The sequence below is a fragment of the Mesoplodon densirostris genome, chromosome 10 (assembly GCF_025265405.1).
Source record: "Mesoplodon densirostris isolate mMesDen1 chromosome 10, mMesDen1 primary haplotype, whole genome shotgun sequence".
In the NCBI taxonomy this organism is placed as follows: domain Eukaryota; kingdom Metazoa; phylum Chordata; class Mammalia; order Artiodactyla; family Ziphiidae; genus Mesoplodon; species Mesoplodon densirostris.
The window spans coordinates 38,347,374-38,364,613 of record NC_082670.1 but is presented as its reverse complement, the minus strand read 5'-3'; the positions used below and the strand labels follow the sequence as shown (position 1 = coordinate 38,364,613).

The following is a 17,240-nucleotide window of genomic DNA, read 5'->3' as shown; positions in this document are numbered from 1 at the left end:
GCCTTTTGACGTTAATTCATACTATTTCACCTTCACAGCTTTCAAAACAATGCCCTGTCCTTGCTTAGCTTCACAAGCCAGTCCTTTTTTCTTTAAAAAAAAAATTGGTGCATGAAGTATTTTTTCTATCATTTTGCCAGAAGGTGCTACCATGTAATCAGGAAAACATCTTTGTCATACAAATTAGCTTCCTTACTTTTATCAAACTTTCAAATCCAAAACACAATATGTTTAAATTCCTTAGGATAATGAACATCTATACTTCAAAAGTAGCAGTTCGTTAAGTTTAAGCATTTGGAAGACCTGGATCCTAAGCCTTTATCCTCATCCTCTGACTCTACAATCTGTGTCATTGATGATCAGAACCAAGCAAGAAATTGTGAGTCTTACCAAGCTACACCACCAGCGCGGGCAGAGGAAACGCTTTCAAAATATGTCATTCATGTTCACATTTAAAGGCAGTCTATCCATACATCCTTTATAAACATCGTTAAATACTGGTGCTTAAGACTTCAGTCATATGAGGTAAGCTTTCCAATTTATAGGCAAAAGAGGGGTGGCAAAGGAGCCCTTTTCTCTTCTTAAATTTATTTACCAAAGCAAAAGCCAGGCTGATTATATCTGAAAGTCTTAAGTTGCCATTTGTCAAACATCTTTTATAAAGCGGCTTTTGCATTAAATTAACCGACTCCTAGCCAAATAAGGTTTAAGGAGACAGTGTTTCCCATGTCTATGTTGACAAGCGAGTTACCAGACGTTCTTAAGTAGACCGTCAAACTTTTGTTTACTCTTTTATGTTTACTCTTTTTAAACACAGAAGGGAGAGGATGGCACACAACGAAAAGTCAAGTCTGTTTCTTAAGAAAGACGTCTCGTGGGGAATAAGAGGCTCACCTTTACACAACAGAGGCAGGTCTTCCCCGGCTGTCCTCACTGGGGAAGTGTATGGACATCGATAGACCTTTGTCCTCCGGACTGGAGCACGGGGGGAAGGGGGCGACTTTCTGGGAGTACTGCAGGCACCTGCACCCCCAAGAAACTACAGAACGGTTTTGTCTTCAATGACTGCTCCTGACTTAGCCTTTGGAGGGACCCTCTAGCTCAGGGAGGGGGGTTGTTGCTCCAAACCTTAGCCACCTCCCCCGCAGGGCTGGGGGAGGGGATGACTAACCACTCTAAGGAGTTAGGGACCCCGTCTTTCCCAGCTGGACCCGAACGCCCCCCAGCTCTCTAGTCGGACTCTCCCCGTGGCGAGCCAGGTCGGCGTGAGCCGGGGCCGCGGCGGGCGCAGATCCCGCCTTTGCTCCGCGCCCCTGCCGCGTCCGCACCGCCACCGTGAGGCCGAGCAGGGGACGGTGCCCTGTGGCGGCAGCGGCTCCGCGCTCCTCTCCGCGCCGCCCCGGCCGCCGCCGCGCCGGGCACGGGCGGGGGGATTTTTTTCTTGTTTCCCCTCTCTTTCGCGCTCTCGCTCCTGTTCAGCGGGAGAGCCCGCGGAGCCGGAGAGGGAGCGAGGGAAGGGGTGGAGGTGGCGGGGGGAGGGGGGGAGGCCGGAGGGGCGGATCCTGCCTGGGGGCTGATCCCTCCCTCCCCTCGGCCGGGCTCCGTGGCGGCAGCGGCGGCGGCGGCGGCGGTTCCATTCCCCCTCCTCCCCCGGGAGCGGCGGCGGCCGGGCCGGGGCCCCAGCGCGGGCCGGGAGGGGGCACGGCGGTGGCCACGGAGGCCAGCGCGGGAGGAGGCCGCGCTCCGCTCCCTGGGCCGCGCCGACCTGCTAGGCGGCCGGCCCGCCCGCGCCCAGGAGCCCCGAACGGTGGGGCCGGGCCGGCTGCTGAGGTAATGGGGGCGGCAGCGGGGCCGGACGGAGCGGGGGCGGGGGCAGCGGGGCCTACGGAGACCAGGGACTGCGCGGGATGGGGGAGGGAAGCGAGGGGCTTCCCGAGCCGGGCGGGGGCGGCGCGAAAGCTCTTTCCTGGAGCCAGAGTGGCAGCGGAGAAGGAGAAGGCGGGTGAGGGGGGAGCTGAAAAGCGAGGACCCCCTCCCGCAGCCGCCATCTTGTTTCCCCCCTTGGCCCTGGAAGCCGAGCCGCCGAGCCCCGCCCCCGCCGCGCTCTCCAATTGGTCAGGCCAGAGGAGAGTTCCACCCCCTGAGCGTCCCTTGGCCCCCGGTTCCTCCAGACGGGCAGGTGAGGCAGCCAATGGGTGCTTGCCTCTGTGCCCCGCTTCTTCGCAGGCGCTAGCTTTCTCTGTCTGAGGGTCGGACTCCGCGTTTGTCTGCCTCAGGCACGCTCTCTCCCTCCCCTCTGGTGAGGAGATGTTATTTCCCTCCTTTCCTCTCCGAAGGGTCAGGATTTTTCTGGAAGAGGTGCCCCTTTAAAGGGGCGGGAGCCTTGGCTGGGGTCCTTACTTGTCTCATGAGTATCTCGTGTGGGGTGCAGGGGGAACAGTCTAATTGCAGAAACTCCTTATTCTTCGCGGACCTGGGTGGAGTGGGCGAGTGGGGGCTCAGGGGATGCCGGGTAGACCTCTGCGGGTGTTGGAGGTATTCGGAGCTGTGTATGTGGGAAGGGCTGTGTGGGATGAGAAACTCCCGCCAAAAAACTAGACTGTAAGCTCCTTGAGGGCGAAACTCATTTCGTTTTCCTCAGCAGCAGCCCTTCCCCCTCTGGAGTTGGCCCCCCAGTGTCTAGAGGCTTGGATAGGACAGCAGAGGCCTCTGTAGATACTTGCTGCTTGGTTGAGAGATACTCCAGTTGCCTAGGAGGTAGCGGGTAGGGAGGAGGAATATATCGTGGCTTTGACAAAGGAGGAGCTACATCCCCTTTCTGAACCATTTCAAGTTACTGTTGAGATAGATTTTCACACCTCTGCAAGGGTCTGCATGCCCTTGACAGGGTGGGGATAATAAAGCAGGTCTGTTGGCCCGGGTCACCCCCAGGGAGTTGGCATTTGTCAGGCATGTAGTGGCCAAGGGTCTCTGGAGCCTGGACAGAATTTCTGCGAATGATTCTCTTTCCTTTGGTTCCAAATAGGGTTTGTGCTTGCCTGGCACTGTGCCTCAGCCAAGTTGTTTTTTGTTTGTTTCTTTCAGTCAGACTTTGGGATTGGAAGGCTTTTAAAATCAGGATGTTAAGAATACCTTATTAACAAATAGCAACCCTTAAGAAAGAAATTTTATTAATTTCATTTTACTGATGGAGTGTGCGGGCACAGAACGTTTCAGTGACTTTCTCCGGGTCACGCAGGGCCAAGATTAGAACCTGGATTGCCTCAGAGCCTCTTTTTGTACCAGACCATGGCATCTCTGTGGTGTTCTTATGTCCTAGTGAGATGGCTTGAGCAGATCAGAAGATCTGGGTTTGAATCGTAGCTCTGTCACTTACCAGCTTTAGGGGGAGTGACACCTTTCTGAGCTTCTGTGTCTTCATCTGTAAAATGGAGATGAGGATATCTATTCTCCCTTCCAAGGTAGTTGTGAAAACTGTTAAAAGTAAAAGGGCTTTGTAGTTTGTGAAAGAGTGCTACATTATCATCACCATCTCCACTTTATAAAGATGGTAGATCCTGCAAGCAAGGTGACAAATTCTGTTTTTCTCCTTGAAATCGTCTCCCTGTTCATACCCTTCCAAGTCTCTGCCCGCACCTCAGGGCATCATATCGCCAAAGGTCTTTCTTAGTATTGATGGCCTCAGTAACTGTGACCGCAGCTCCTTGTGAGCTTGTCATAATTTCCTCCATCCCAGAGAACAATGGGAAAAATTTAGAGCTTTCTTTTTGTTGCACAAGGGTGGACTGGATGTATTTTGGGAGAGAGGGGCTTTTGAAGTAACAGATGCATTGAGAGTTTACCCCAGGTATTGCCCCAGTTACCTTGGCTTTAGGTCCAGTGAGGGTCCCACATAGGCCACTTGGGGCCACTCCCAGAGCTTCCAGGGTTTCTGCTTAGAGATGTACTAGCCAATGCATCCTGAATGCTGCCTTTTGCAGAGAATACCCTGCACATTGTAGTTTGAAGTCCTTAGACCACATGCGATAGACATTTCAGGTGCCTTACCCCTTCACCCCTGGGCATGGTTGGGGATAGGGTTTCTGATCATGGATCATGGTAAGATGGGTTGGGAGAGGGCTCTAGATCTGTGGATTTTTGATCCCCCATGGGGTCACAGGTCATGTGTAGAGCTTTAAGTGGATGCTGTTCTTGTTTACTCCTTTCCTAAGCCTTAACCACCACCCCCCTTTTCCATAGTTAGCTGTCCCACAGCCTTATGTACCTCATTAGAACATTAGCTCTCTCCCCATGTTGCATTGATCTGTAGTGATCTGTTGTGTTTACTTTTCTGTCTCTTCAATCAGGCAGTGCTCCTTGAGGGCAGGGATCATGAGTGTTTGATTTCTCATTTCATTCAGCTAACACTTATAGAATGCTTACTTAGGAGTCAGGCACCATTCCAGGTAATGGAGTTACAGCAGTGAAAAAGACAGGCAAAAATCCCTCCCCTCATGGACCTTACATTTTAGAGGAAGGAAACAAATACACATGATAAATATATAAATTACATAGCACAGTAAAAATTGGTGAGTGTTATAGTGAAATATAAAGCAGGAGAAAGATTGCTGGTGGGGGAAAAGGATTTGCAATTTTGGATAGAATGGTCATAGGTCTCACTGAGAAACACTGTTTATGGAAAGACTTGGAGGAGGTGAAAGAGCAAGCCATGTGGATACCTGAGGGGCAGGATGTTCAGACAGAGGGAATAGCCAGTTTGCTCAGTGGCCACTTGATCAGATGGAAGGGTGAATGAATGCATGCATGCCTGAACATCTGGCTCACAGTCTCCTGGCCTCCTCTCCTTAGGCCTGTCTTGTTGGTTCCCGGGTGCCATGAGGAAGCCTCGCCGGAAGTCACGGCAGAATGCCGAGGGCCGGCGCTCCCCATCCCCCTATAGTCTGAAGTGCTCACCCACTCGGGAGACCCTGACATATGCCCAGGCCCAGCGGATCGTCGAGGTGGACATTGATGGACGTCTGCATCGTATTAGCATCTATGACCCGCTCAAGATCATCACAGAGGATGAGTTGACCGCCCAGGATATCACCGAATGTAACAGTAACAAGGAAAACAGTGAGCAGCCTCAGTTCCCTGTCAAGTCCAAAAAACCCTCATCCAAGGGCAAGAAGAAGGAGTCCTGCTCCAAGCATGCATCCGGCACTTCCTTCCACCTCCCGCAACCCAGCTTCCGCATGGTGGACTCAGGCAGTCAACCAGAAGCACCCCCGCTGCCTGCTGCCTACTACCGCTACATTGAGAAGCCACCTGAAGATCTGGATGCAGAAGTAGAGTATGACATGGATGAGGAGGACCTTGCCTGGCTGGACATGGTAAATGAGAAGCGGCGAGTAGATGGGCACAGTTTGGTGTCGGCAGATACCTTTGAGCTGCTGGTGGACCGGCTTGAGAAGGAGTCATACTTGGAGAGTCGAAGCAGTGGGGCCCAACAGTCACTCATTGACGAAGATGCTTTCTGCTGCGTATGCCTGGATGACGAATGCCACAATAGCAACGTCATTCTCTTCTGTGACATCTGCAACCTGGCTGTACACCAGGAGTGCTATGGCGTCCCTTACATCCCCGAGGGCCAGTGGCTATGCCGCTGCTGCCTACAATCTCCCTCCCGGCCCGTGGATTGCGTCCTCTGCCCCAACAAGGGTGGCGCCTTCAAACAGACCAGCGATGGGCACTGGGCCCACGTGGTGTGTGCCATCTGGATCCCTGAAGTCTGCTTTGCTAACACCGTGTTCCTGGAGCCTATTGAGGGCATCGACAATATCCCACCTGCCCGCTGGAAACTAACCTGCTATATCTGCAAGCAGAAGGGGCTGGGTGCAGCCATCCAGTGTCATAAGGTGAACTGCTACACGGCCTTCCATGTGACGTGTGCACAGCGGGCTGGGCTCTTCATGAAGATTGAGCCTATGCGTGAGACCAGCCTCAATGGCACCATCTTCACAGTGCGCAAGACCGCCTACTGTGAGGCCCACTCGCCGCCAGGTGCCGCCACTGCTAGGAAGAAGGGCGACTCCCCAGGAAGTCTCAGTGAGGCTGGGGACGAAGAAGGGCTGAAGGAGGGCTGTGGGGAGGAAGAAGAGAAGGAAGAGGTAGAAGAGGAGGAGGAAGATGAAGGCCAAGGTGGGGTAGGCGGCCCCCTCAAGGGAGTGTCCAAGAAGAACAAGATGACTTTGAAGCAAAGGATCAAGAAGGAGCCAGAGGAAGTGGGCCGAGACACACCCTCCACTGTCCCCATGGTCACTGTCCCACAGATACCCTCTTACAGGTGAGCCTGCCCAGGAGGGCTCCCTAGGGACTCATGATTTCTTCTCGGGCTGGTGTTGGCCCTGAGCCAGGCTTCTTTCCACAAGGTTGGTGAATACCTGTTCTCTTCTGTGCTCTCAAATTTAGACTTCTCCTTTAGACCGTGGGCTCGCCTGGCCTGGTTTGTGGTTTTGACTGTGCCCTTCAAAGCAATGTATTTCCTTTGATTCAAGGTGAGACAGACACTTAAGTTGCTTAGGAACCCAGGTGACAGGATGTCTAAGGTAATATTTTTCAACAGGGCACAGGTGGCATTTTGGACAGGAGGTAATTCATTATTAGGGCTGTCCTGTACATTTCTCGATGTTTAGCATCCCTGGTCTTTGTCTGTAAGTGCCATTTGCATCCCCTCCCTCATTGCCTGGTCTGTGTGACAACCTCAGATCCTCCCTACATATGTTTCTAGTAACCTTATGGGAATAGAACTACTTCCGATTGAGAACCACTGTTTCAAGGGGTCAGTATAGGTACCTGCTCTCCAGAAAGCTCTGTCCTAGGAATGATGGGGACTTTGTGTAAGGGGGTGGTCATGTGGGGAAGATATGCTATGTCTCCTCCTGAGAATCACTCAGCTCTGCTGTGTAACTAAGCTGCCTTGGCCCCCACCGAATCTGTAGAGAAACCATTGTGCCTGTTTTAAACCATCAGAGAGGTAGCTGGCACTGTTGGAGGGATGGGAGCTTGGCAGACAAGTAAGAGACAGGGAAGATTTTCCAGCGGAGGCCCATCTCATTGATGATGTTCACTAAAAAGAATACAGTGTTAGAGCAGGAAGGAATCTTGGAGATTATTCATCTAACATAGTCCTTGCACCTTCTCCCACACCCCCAGATGAAGAAACTGCGGTCACAGGAGGTAAAGTTGTTCACTCCATTATTCATTCAATGAGATGTTTATTGAGCACTTACTATATGCCAAGTCCTGTTCTAAGGGCTGGAAGGAACCAAGGGTAAAGCAACAGACCCTGGACAAGCTGGGGCTTGTGATGCCTCTAGGTTCTGTTCCTGCTGTCTGTCTCTCTTGGTATAAGGGATAGGGAGAAAGGAGTACTGGAGGGCAGTGGAGAGTGAGTTGTATGAGGGAAATAGGCAACCAGACTTGTTGGTCTGGAAGGAAGACACAAGAGCTGACAAGATCCAGAGGGAGAGGCTCTTGTGAACCATGGCTGGAGTTAGATTCAGTCAACTGGAAATGGGCCTTCTAGTCACAGAGCTGTTCTAGGCTCCTCTCCTCCCTTAGGTCAGTGGGTCCATGCTTAGTCTTCATCTGTAGGGTGGTTATGCCCTGGGGCTAGACTTTTTGGTTGTCAGGTCTGCTCTTGTAGGTGGTCTCTTACAGGGGCCAGCACAGCATGCTGGCTAACAACCAGACAGACCTGTGTTTGAATCTTGCTTCTGTCACTAACTACCTGTGTGATCTTTGGCAAGTCACTTAACTTCTTTCAGCCTTAGTTTATTTATTTATTTATTTATTTATTTATTATTATTATTATTTTTTGCGGTACACGGGCCTCTCACTGTTGTGGCCTCTCCCGTTGCGGAGCACAGGCTCCAGACCCTCAGGCTCAGTAGCCATGGCTCACGGGCCCAGCCGCTCCGCGGCATGTGGGATCTTCCCGGATCGGGGCACGAACCCATGTCCCCTGCATTGGCAGGCGGACTCTCAACCACTGCGCCACCAGGGAAGCCCTAGTTTATTTATTTGTAAGTGAACCTACCTCATAGGGTTGTTGGGAGAAATAGATGAGATAATACAAGTAAAGCACAGTGCCTGGCAAATAGTAAGCGCTCAATAAATGGTGGCTGCTGCTGCTACTGCTATTTGATTATTATTCTTTTCCCCACTTGCACAAATGCTGTTGGGACCCTCCATGGCTAAGAGGTTGTAGAGGGAGGGGGCTGCCTGCATCTGGGCAGGTGTGCTTGGCATGGGTGTTGGGGGGATCTGTCCTTTGGGAAAAGGCCTAGGCCTTGATTTTGTAAGCTTGGCTTTGGGGCAGGAATGTCTGACCATGGAAAGGCACAAGGCCTGGGTGAGCAATGTCTAGCCCAACATGAACATCCTTCTTAGATTCCACCTTCTTGTTTAGCCACAGTTGTCTTCCTTTCAGTGGAGTAAGAGGAAGAGAAGAAGCAGAGGAAACGCCACAGGAGCATTGAGGCCTTGCTTAACCAATTTCGGAACACAGATGTTGTAGCAGAGAGATCATGAGTTCAAATCCTGCCCAGCTTCACCATCTTTTTAGCTGCATTAGTGACTTTGACAATGTATTCAGCCTCAGTTCCTAAGCTGCCTTTCCATCTTTTGTAACATGGAATAATGTGACCCACGTTGAAGTTTGGGCATTATGGTAGAGACTGTGGGAGCTCATTAATTCCCTTCCCACTCCTCCCCCGCCACGTGTTATTGGCTTGAACACTGACCTCCAGACTTCTCTTTTGGCACAGTTTAGCCAGCTAAATTAAAAAAAAATTTTTTTAATTTTCATACAATTTTTAAAGCTTACTTTCTATTTGTAGTTATTACAAAATACTGGCTATATTCCCTGTGTTGTACAATACATCCTTGAGCCTATCTTACACCCAGTAGTTTGTACCTCCCACTCCCCCAGCCCTGTATTGCCCTCCACCCCCCTGCCACACACTGGTAACCACTCGTTTGTTCTCTATATCTATGAGTCTGCTTCTTTTATGTTATATTCACTAGCTTGTTGTATTATTTATTTATTTATTTATTTTGGCCACGCCACACGGCTTGTGGGATCTTAGTTCCCTGACCAGGGGTTGAACCTGGGCCCTCGCAGTGAAAGCACCGAGTCCTAACCACTGGACTGCCAGGGTATTCCCCTGTTGTCATTTTTAGATTCCACATATAAGCGTTATCATACAGTACTTATCTTTCTTTGTCTAGCCAGCTGAATTTTCAGATTCTCTATCCTCTTACATCTTTAGATCCATTTTTTTTTCATTTGGTTCAAAATTAGACATTTTTAGGCTACTGAGATTTTTAATGAAAAACCAGAGGTCAGACAACTCCAAAGGGTTGTATTTGGGTTCAGAAGGCAGTAGCCTGCTGTATTCCTACTAATTTTCCTTCCAGCTTGGCTGTGGACTACTCCCTGGTCTGGTGGGACCCTTAACTATAGGGGGCAGGAAATAGTGACCGCTTTGCCCACAGCTTATGCAAGTTCCTGTTCTCTTTTGCTGCCTTTATCAAGAGAAGAGTGGGGGTGTTGGGGCGCAGACCTGTGTCTCGGGAGTCCAGGACTATAGGGTCAGGGTTCCTGAGGGAGGGTTCTTTTGGAGGATCAGGACTGCAAGGCAGGAGGTGGAAAATCAAGTGAAATATCCCATGCTGAATCTGAGCTGCTTAACTTTGCTGTCCTTTTCAAGGCTTTCTCTGAGGTGAGGCATTTGGCTACTTTATTCTGTCTTCCTCTATAAGGTTCAGAAATGAACCAGGGGGTCTGAATAGGAGGCTGTAATCTGGGCTGCCCACTGACCCTGTCTTTTACTTCCCTCTGCCTCTACTCAAGGTTGAACAAGATCTGTAGTGGTCTCTCCTTTCAGAGGAAAAACCAGTTCATGCAGCGGCTTCACAACTACTGGCTGTTGAAGCGTCAGGCACGGAACGGTGTCCCCCTCATACGGCGCCTGCACTCCCACCTGCAGTCCCAAAGGAATGCTGAGCAGGTAGGTGAAGTAGTTATTTGAGGGCAGTGGAGGGAGGTGGAGAGTGACGAAGGAGAGATGGTTGGGGCAACCCTCCCTGAGCCCTCTGCGGGGCCTTTGCCTATAGCCATCACCTCTCTAGGTGGTCCATCCCAGGAGTGACCTCCAGGACTGTGGAGCTCTTCAGACCAGACAGCAGCCCTTCTAGATGAGAGAGGCTTGGCTTGGAGCAAATTCTAGGGGAGAGTGTAAAGCAAGCCCAGCTTTCCCTCTACTTGGGGAAAACCCTTCAGATATGGCAGAAAGGAAGAAGTGGGCTGAGTGAGAGTCAGGTGACCATGTTGTATAAGTTAGGAAAAGGCATACTTTCCTTAAGACACTATACTGCCACCTGCCTAAATGTTCCATAAAAAATACACTAACCATCTAGGTTGTAGCGCACAGCCTGCCCAGTTGGGGTGATCTTTTAGACATTAGCAACTGGAGTTGCTGCATGTTTAGTGTTTTCTGAGATGGTGGAGGCCTCCTGAGAGACTTTTAGAAAACATATTTAGTTCTCTCTGCCTCTTCACTTGTTCCATTACTTCTGCCTTTAAATATTCCCACACCATTACTCCAGAGATGAGGCAAGCCTTCCCATGACTCTGGTGCCCTCTGTTCTGTCTGATTTTACTTTTGCCTTTTGTAACTGAAGTCCTGAAGGGAAAGTGTATATCCAATCTCTCCTTGAAATGGTCTGCTTGCTCCCCTGTAGCTTCTTGTAGAACATCAGTGACCCCTTCCAGCCAAGCAAATCTTTCCTCAGATTCTCACTTTATAGACTGTTGGACTGCATTTGACACCACGATCACTTTGTCTTACAGCTTCTCTGTGACACCATTTCCCACCCCTTCTACCCCACTGACTGTACCCTGTGCTGATCCTAATTCTTACCCCTTAGTGGTAACACTCCCAGGGGCTCTGTTGCCTCCTTGTTGGCTTAGAGAGTTTGTCCACTCTCATAGTTGTCAATAACTGTGTAGCAGTAGCTCCAGGTTTCTTGTCTTGTCCCCTCCCTTTTTTCTGCCCTCGGTCCCTCTGGGGCAGAGGAACTATAGATGTCCGTGTAGATGTTGTTTCCTGAACTCAGATATTGGAAACTGAATTCATTATCTTCCTTCATCTCCGTAAATGTATTTCGCCATTACTGTTATGGAACCTTCTTCCTCCTGACCTCAGATGTTGCCCACCTTGGGGTTACTTTTGGCTCTTTCCTCCATAAGGAGCTGCAGTTAATCATCCCCTGATCTGTTTTGGGGGATTTATCAGTATATGGCCCTTTATCTCCATTCCACAGCTACCATGCTCACCCATGCCCCCTTAATTTCAGCAGTAGCTTTCTAGGTGGTCTCCAGCCTCTAATTCTTTTTTTGCTTTACAGCTGGTACTGTCTTACACACTTAACCATTTTCCATCCTGTCATTGCCTTTTCCGGAATATATTCCCCCTCTCCAGGCAGGCCACGTCCAGGCTTTTTTGCCTGGCATTTGAAGCTTCTTGCCAGCTGGATCCTGGGTCTTCCTTGGCTTTTGTGGTTCTCCAGTTTCTCTGCTCTGGCCAGCCCGTTTTTCTCAACAAGCAAAGAATCACTAATGCTGCCTTCATACTTCTGCTTTGTGGTCCCTTCAGTTCCAAAAGAGGCTTTTCTTACTGCTTTCTTCATCCACATGCATCATTACATGTGAAACCCTAGTAAGATTGCTCGCCCCAGGAATCCCTGACCTAACCCCAATCCACTGAGATCTTCTCTATTTTATGTCCTGTTAGCATTTTATATTCAGTTTATCCAATCAATTTTTGTTGTCTTTATGCTGCTGTGCCCTTGCATATCAAACCCTGGGCCTCTTTCTTCCCTCAACTACACTGTAACCTCTTTTAGGGCAGGAATCACGTTTTTGGTGGTGGTGGTGGTGTTTTAAAGTATGTTCAAGTCAGTAAGCACAAGCTCATAGTAAAAACTTCGCTTTGTTTTCTAGCCAAGTCGAAGCTCTAGGGTGAAATTCTTTCCACCCTGAGGTGTCTATTAGTTTCCTTCTGAAATTCTTTCCAGCCCTGAGGATGCACAGCTGCTCTCTGGTGTCCCTGGGGGTAAGGAGAAGCAGTCCCAGCTCTCATCCCAGCAATGGTTATTGTGCTATAGTGAAGAAACATTGTTATAAGGCTGGGGAAGCACTGGAGGAAGAGTTGTAGAGGTGGTGGAAGGGCTCTCCGGGACCATGGGTCCAGGAAGGGGATGGGGCTCTTACCTGCTGAGGCCCCAGGAGGCTTGAGCAGAGAGAGGACTCTGGGCAGGAAGGAGGCCCACAGCTCCTCTATGTTTTCCCTTCCCTCCTGCAGCGGGAGCAGGACGAGAAGACAAATGCAGTGAAGGAAGAGCTGAAATACTGGCAGAAACTCCGGCACGACTTGGAGCGGGCACGGCTGCTGATTGAGCTGATTCGGAAAAGAGAAAAGCTCAAGCGGGAGCAGGTGAGTAGGAGCCCCCACGGCTCTTGTTCAAGATCTTTTTCTCCTACTGTCAGTGTGGCTTCAGGAGACCCAGGAGACCCTGCCTGGTGTCAGCTTTCTTACCTTCCTGCCCAGCACTATGGGCTCCAAGGCCTGCCTACTCTGCGTTGGGTGTGGTGCTGCTGATGGCTTCGAACTTAGGGAGTTTAGCTCCTGGTGGCCTCAGGCATAAGCTTAATATCCTATGCCTGGGCCCATCCCTGGAGTTTCTCATTCAGGATATCTCGGGGTGGCGAAGGGAGCCTGGCCTTATGTTTTGGAGAGCTTCTCAAGCCACTCTTATGAGTATCACCTTTGACCTGGGAGCTTCTGGGGTTTCTCACTTGGCCTTTAAACCCTTATAGTCTTGAATCATTTAAATTTTCCAACCTCTCTTCAAGGAGATTCTAAGCCTCTGAGCATGGGGAATGTTGAGGTAGGTAGTGTAGCCTAGGAATTAGAAATATGAGCTGTGGCATCAGGCAGCTTGCGTGTTTTTTTTTTTTTTTTTTTTAACATCTTTATTGGAGTATAATTGCTTTACAGTGGTGTGTTAGTTTCTGCTGTATAACAAAGTGAATCAGCTATACGTATACATATATCCCCATATCCCCTCCCTCTTGCTTCTCCCTCCCACCCTCCTTATCCCACCCCTCCAGGTGGTCACAAAGCACCGAGCTGATCTCCCTGTGCTGTGCGGCTGCTTCCCACTAGCTATCTGTTTTACATTTGGTAGTGTATAGAAGTACATGCCACTCTCTCACTTCATCCCAGCTTACCCTTCCCCCTCCCCCGTCCTCAAGTCCATTCTCTACGTCTGCGTCTTTATTCAGACAGCCTGCGTTTATATCCTGGCTCTGCCACTTACTACTTGTATGACATTAAGTTGCTTTATCTCCTTATACCTCGAGTTTCCTTGACTATAAAATGGGGGTAATAATAGAACCCATCTCATAAGATTGTGAGGATTAGATGACTTAGTGTATATAAAGAGCTTAGAACAGTGCCTGGCACATAATAAGACTATAGAAGTGTCAGCTGCTATCATCATCATCACCATTGATACTCTTTGCCTCCCTGAAGTGTCTACGGCAGCACTCTTGCACATGACAGTGAGCAAAAACTATTAACTGAATGCCAAAACTGTTCTCTCTGGTCCAGGAATAGCAGCTGTTACTCTCATGCTTCAGAGGCCTGGGTTAAAGATGTTCTTTCTCTCTTTCTCCGAACTTTGCTACACTGTTCAGCCCCAGCACAAGCCCTTCTCTCACAGTCCTGTAGCCCGAGTTTCCACCGCTGAGACTGGGCAGCTCTTGCCATACTTAGCACAGGTGGGCATGAAGGACATGTCAGGACCTTGTCTATGGATTCAAACTGCCTGTGCCGTCCCAGGCCTGGTCCCACAGCTGAGCTTCTCTTCCCATTTCTGGTCCAGAGAAATGTAAGGGAAAAGGAAGCAGGCAGGGGATGCAGGCAGGCCTGTTTTGATGTAGCCAAGAGGCAGGAACTTCTAGTCTAATACACGGCTTCCCAACCTTTTTACATTAGGGCACACATGGAAAATAACATTTGTATAGCACATTGCTGCAAATATGTCAGGCTGCTTGCCACCCAAGGGGGTGAGCCTTGAGGCCCTGGTCACCCTAGGCCGACCTAGGTGGTCCAAGGGCCAATTAGTTGGGAATTCTGGCCCAAGGGACATTTTATATCATCAATGTGCCTCTTGGACTAAGTCATACCTAGGTATAAGTCCCGTCTCTGTTCTTTTCTAGCCAGGTGACCTTGGGTTAGTAACTCCTCATCATACTCTTTTCAAACCTCAGATTCCATATTTGTAAAATGGAGATAATAACAGTTTCTCCTTCGAGGTTATTGTGATGATTAACTGAGGTAATATAAGTAGAAAGGCAGTGTGGCATAGTAGTCAAAAGCACACACTCTGAATCCCAATCTGTCCCTTATTAGCTGTGTGACCTTGGGCCAGTCACTTACTTAGTCCTTCCGTGCCTCAGTTTCCTCTTGGTAAAATACCTCATTTGTACCTATTTTGAACATTACTTGGCACTTAGTAAGGACTATAAAGGTATTAACTATTATTACTGTAAGTTTTGATATAGCGCTGAATGCATAGGAAATGTTCACAAAGTGGTAGCTGTTGGTATCATTATTTCTAGGCTAAAAGTTCAGTGATAACTCCTCAAATAGTGGTCAGCTTACTATCTTGTGAAAATTTGTTGTACACAACTGGCGAAAGTCAAGTTATCAAGCAAAAGTTTGGTGCCTCTTTGAGGGGTGTCCTGATTTCTCCCCACCTCCCCCACAGGTCAAGGTCCAGCAGGCTGCCATGGAGCTGGAGCTTATGCCGTTCAACGTTCTGCTGAGGACAACACTGGACTTGCTGCAAGAGAAGGATCCCGCACACATCTTTGCCGAGCCCGTCAACCTGAGTGAGGCAAGTTCCCCCGCTACTTCCTGAGCAGTGAGCCCCGCCTGAAATGGAAATAGGGTCTGAGTAGGCTAGGAAGGGGTTGGGCCACAGGGTGTACGAAACCTGGGGGTGTCTGGCAAGGCTAGTAGACTTGCCCACGGTGAGGGCTCAGCAGGCCAAGGTGGGCCAGGGCCCTGGGGCTGTGAGTGAGCCTGGCATGGCCAAGCCAGAAAATGGGGTGGCAAGAGTGCCGCTGAAGGGTGCGCCTGTTTGGCTAGTAAATGGTTGTTGTAATTGTACAGGTTTTATATGTTTAGGTTCCAGATTACCTGGAATTCATATCCAAGCCAATGGATTTTTCTACTATGAGGCGGAAGCTGGAGTCCCACCTGTACCACACCTTGGAGGAGTTTGAGGAGGACTTTAACCTTATAGTTACCAACTGCATGAAGTATAATGCTAAAGACACAATTTTCCACCGAGCAGCTGTCCGCCTGCGGGACCTGGGAGGGGCCATCCTGCGGCACGCCCGGCGGCAGGCAGAGAACATCGGCTATGACCCCGAGAGGGGCACCCACCTGCCCGAGTCACCCAAATTGGAGGACTTTTACCGCTTCTCCTGGGAAGACGGTGAGAAGCCTGGACGGGCAGGGAGGAGAGGGGCCAGGAGGAGGCACAGGGATAGAGCCCAGAGAGCCAGGGATCAGGATGGGCCTTGGGGCTATAGGGTGGACTCCAGGAGCAAAGCTGGGGACAGGCACAGGCTGGGGTACATGTGCTTGTGGCTGGAATAGTTCCGAGGGTTAAAGTCAATTCCCTGAGCACTTCTTGAATAGTAGGATAAGGGGAATCAGGTACTAGCTGTCTGTCTGAAAAGCTAAAGATTCACCAAGGGTCTTTCTTTCCTGGACTCCCTCTGTGTGGCGTTGGAGCATGGGCAGCAGGAGTGCAGTGCTGGTGTATGTCTGGCTCATTCAGAAGAGTGCAGGTAGAGCATCAGAAAAATGGAATTGCCTCTGTAATTCCCTACTCTGCCTGCCCCTGCTCTCTGCTTCTCGATGGCAGCAGCCAAACAGTCACTCAGGCCGGGGGATTGCCAAGCTGCCTTGTGCCTGCTCCACGGAGCCCATAATCGTGACTGTGAACTGCTTCCTGCAGGTGTTTCCCAGATTCTGACCTTGTCCCTGTGGCTGCCCTCCTGGGAGTGGTGTTGCCAGGGCCAAGGCCCCACAGTGACGCTGTTGGAAGCCACTGGCCCAGGCACTCCAGGAGAATATTTTGCATCCGAAGGAATTGGCCCCTGCCCTTCCCTTTGCCCTGGGCTGGTCAGGTCCTTCAGCCCCTTCTTCTGTCCTCCCTTCTCCCTGGCAGTGGACAACATCCTCATCCCAGAGAACCGGGCCCACTTGTCCCCAGAGGTGCAGCTGAAGGAGCTGCTCGAAAAACTGGACCTGGTGAGTGCCATGCGGTCCAGTGGGGCCCGGACCCGCCGTGTCCGCCTGCTACGCCGGGAGATCAATGCACTTCGGCAGAAGCTGGCTCAGCCGCCACCACCGCAGCTGGCATCGCTAAACAAGACTGTGTCCAATGGGGAGCTGCCAGCAGGGCCCCGGGGGGATGTGGCTGTGCTGGAGCAGGCCCCGCAGGAGGAGCCAGAAGACGATGGGGACAGAGGTGAGAGACAGCCACGGGCAGGCCAGGGGCTGCGGGCCAGGGTAAGGGAGGGTTAAGCTGAAATCCCGTAGTGGGAACATCCTTCCCCAACTCTAGGTGTGACCCTCGTGGGCAAGCAAAAGCCCTGGGAGGGGTCACACTTTCATGCATACCCAGGGATGATACTCAAAATATTTAACAATACATAGAGACCAAAATTCATCCGTCAGAGTAGATGTTGGCTGTTATATTGGAGGGGGCTCCTGAGGGCCTCTGATTCAGATATTTAGTTGTTGGATTGTGAGTGGGTTCAGAGAGTTTCAGACGCCGGGGCCCAGTAGCTGTTTACTAACTTGTAAAGAAGTATTTCAATATTTTGCACCTGGTATGGCCATATTGCACATACCAGTTAAATATTAGTTCAACTTATACCATCATGTAGAGAGGCTCTTAGAGCAGGTTAGGCTGTGGTGTGGGGGAATAGAAAAGAAAGAAAGACCCTAAGGATGGTCTGGGCTCATGGCTTTGACCCCAGCTGGCCAAGTCTACAGGCCCATTCCAAGCAGAAAAGCCCAGAACTGCAAAAGACAGCTGGGGGA

At 50.4% G+C, this 17,240-nt stretch overlaps 1 protein-coding gene across 1 annotated transcript in view; it reads left to right on the top strand.

Annotated features, from left to right (window-relative positions):
- Positions 1–1,647: 1,647 nt before the first annotated feature.
- BRPF3 (bromodomain and PHD finger containing 3) overlaps positions 1,648–17,240 on the top strand; it is a 34,598-nt gene continuing 19,005 nt past the window's right edge. The window contains exons 1-7 of the mRNA XM_060109488.1: positions 1,648–1,830; positions 4,849–6,325; positions 9,899–10,055; positions 12,411–12,542; positions 14,884–15,012; positions 15,306–15,618; positions 16,360–16,662. Coding sequence (XP_059965471.1) covers positions 4,875–6,325; positions 9,899–10,055; positions 12,411–12,542; positions 14,884–15,012; positions 15,306–15,618; positions 16,360–16,662 — 2,485 coding nt within the window. The 5' untranslated portion in view covers positions 1,648–1,830; positions 4,849–4,874. The remainder of the gene's footprint in view (positions 1,831–4,848; positions 6,326–9,898; positions 10,056–12,410; positions 12,543–14,883; positions 15,013–15,305; positions 15,619–16,359; positions 16,663–17,240) is intronic.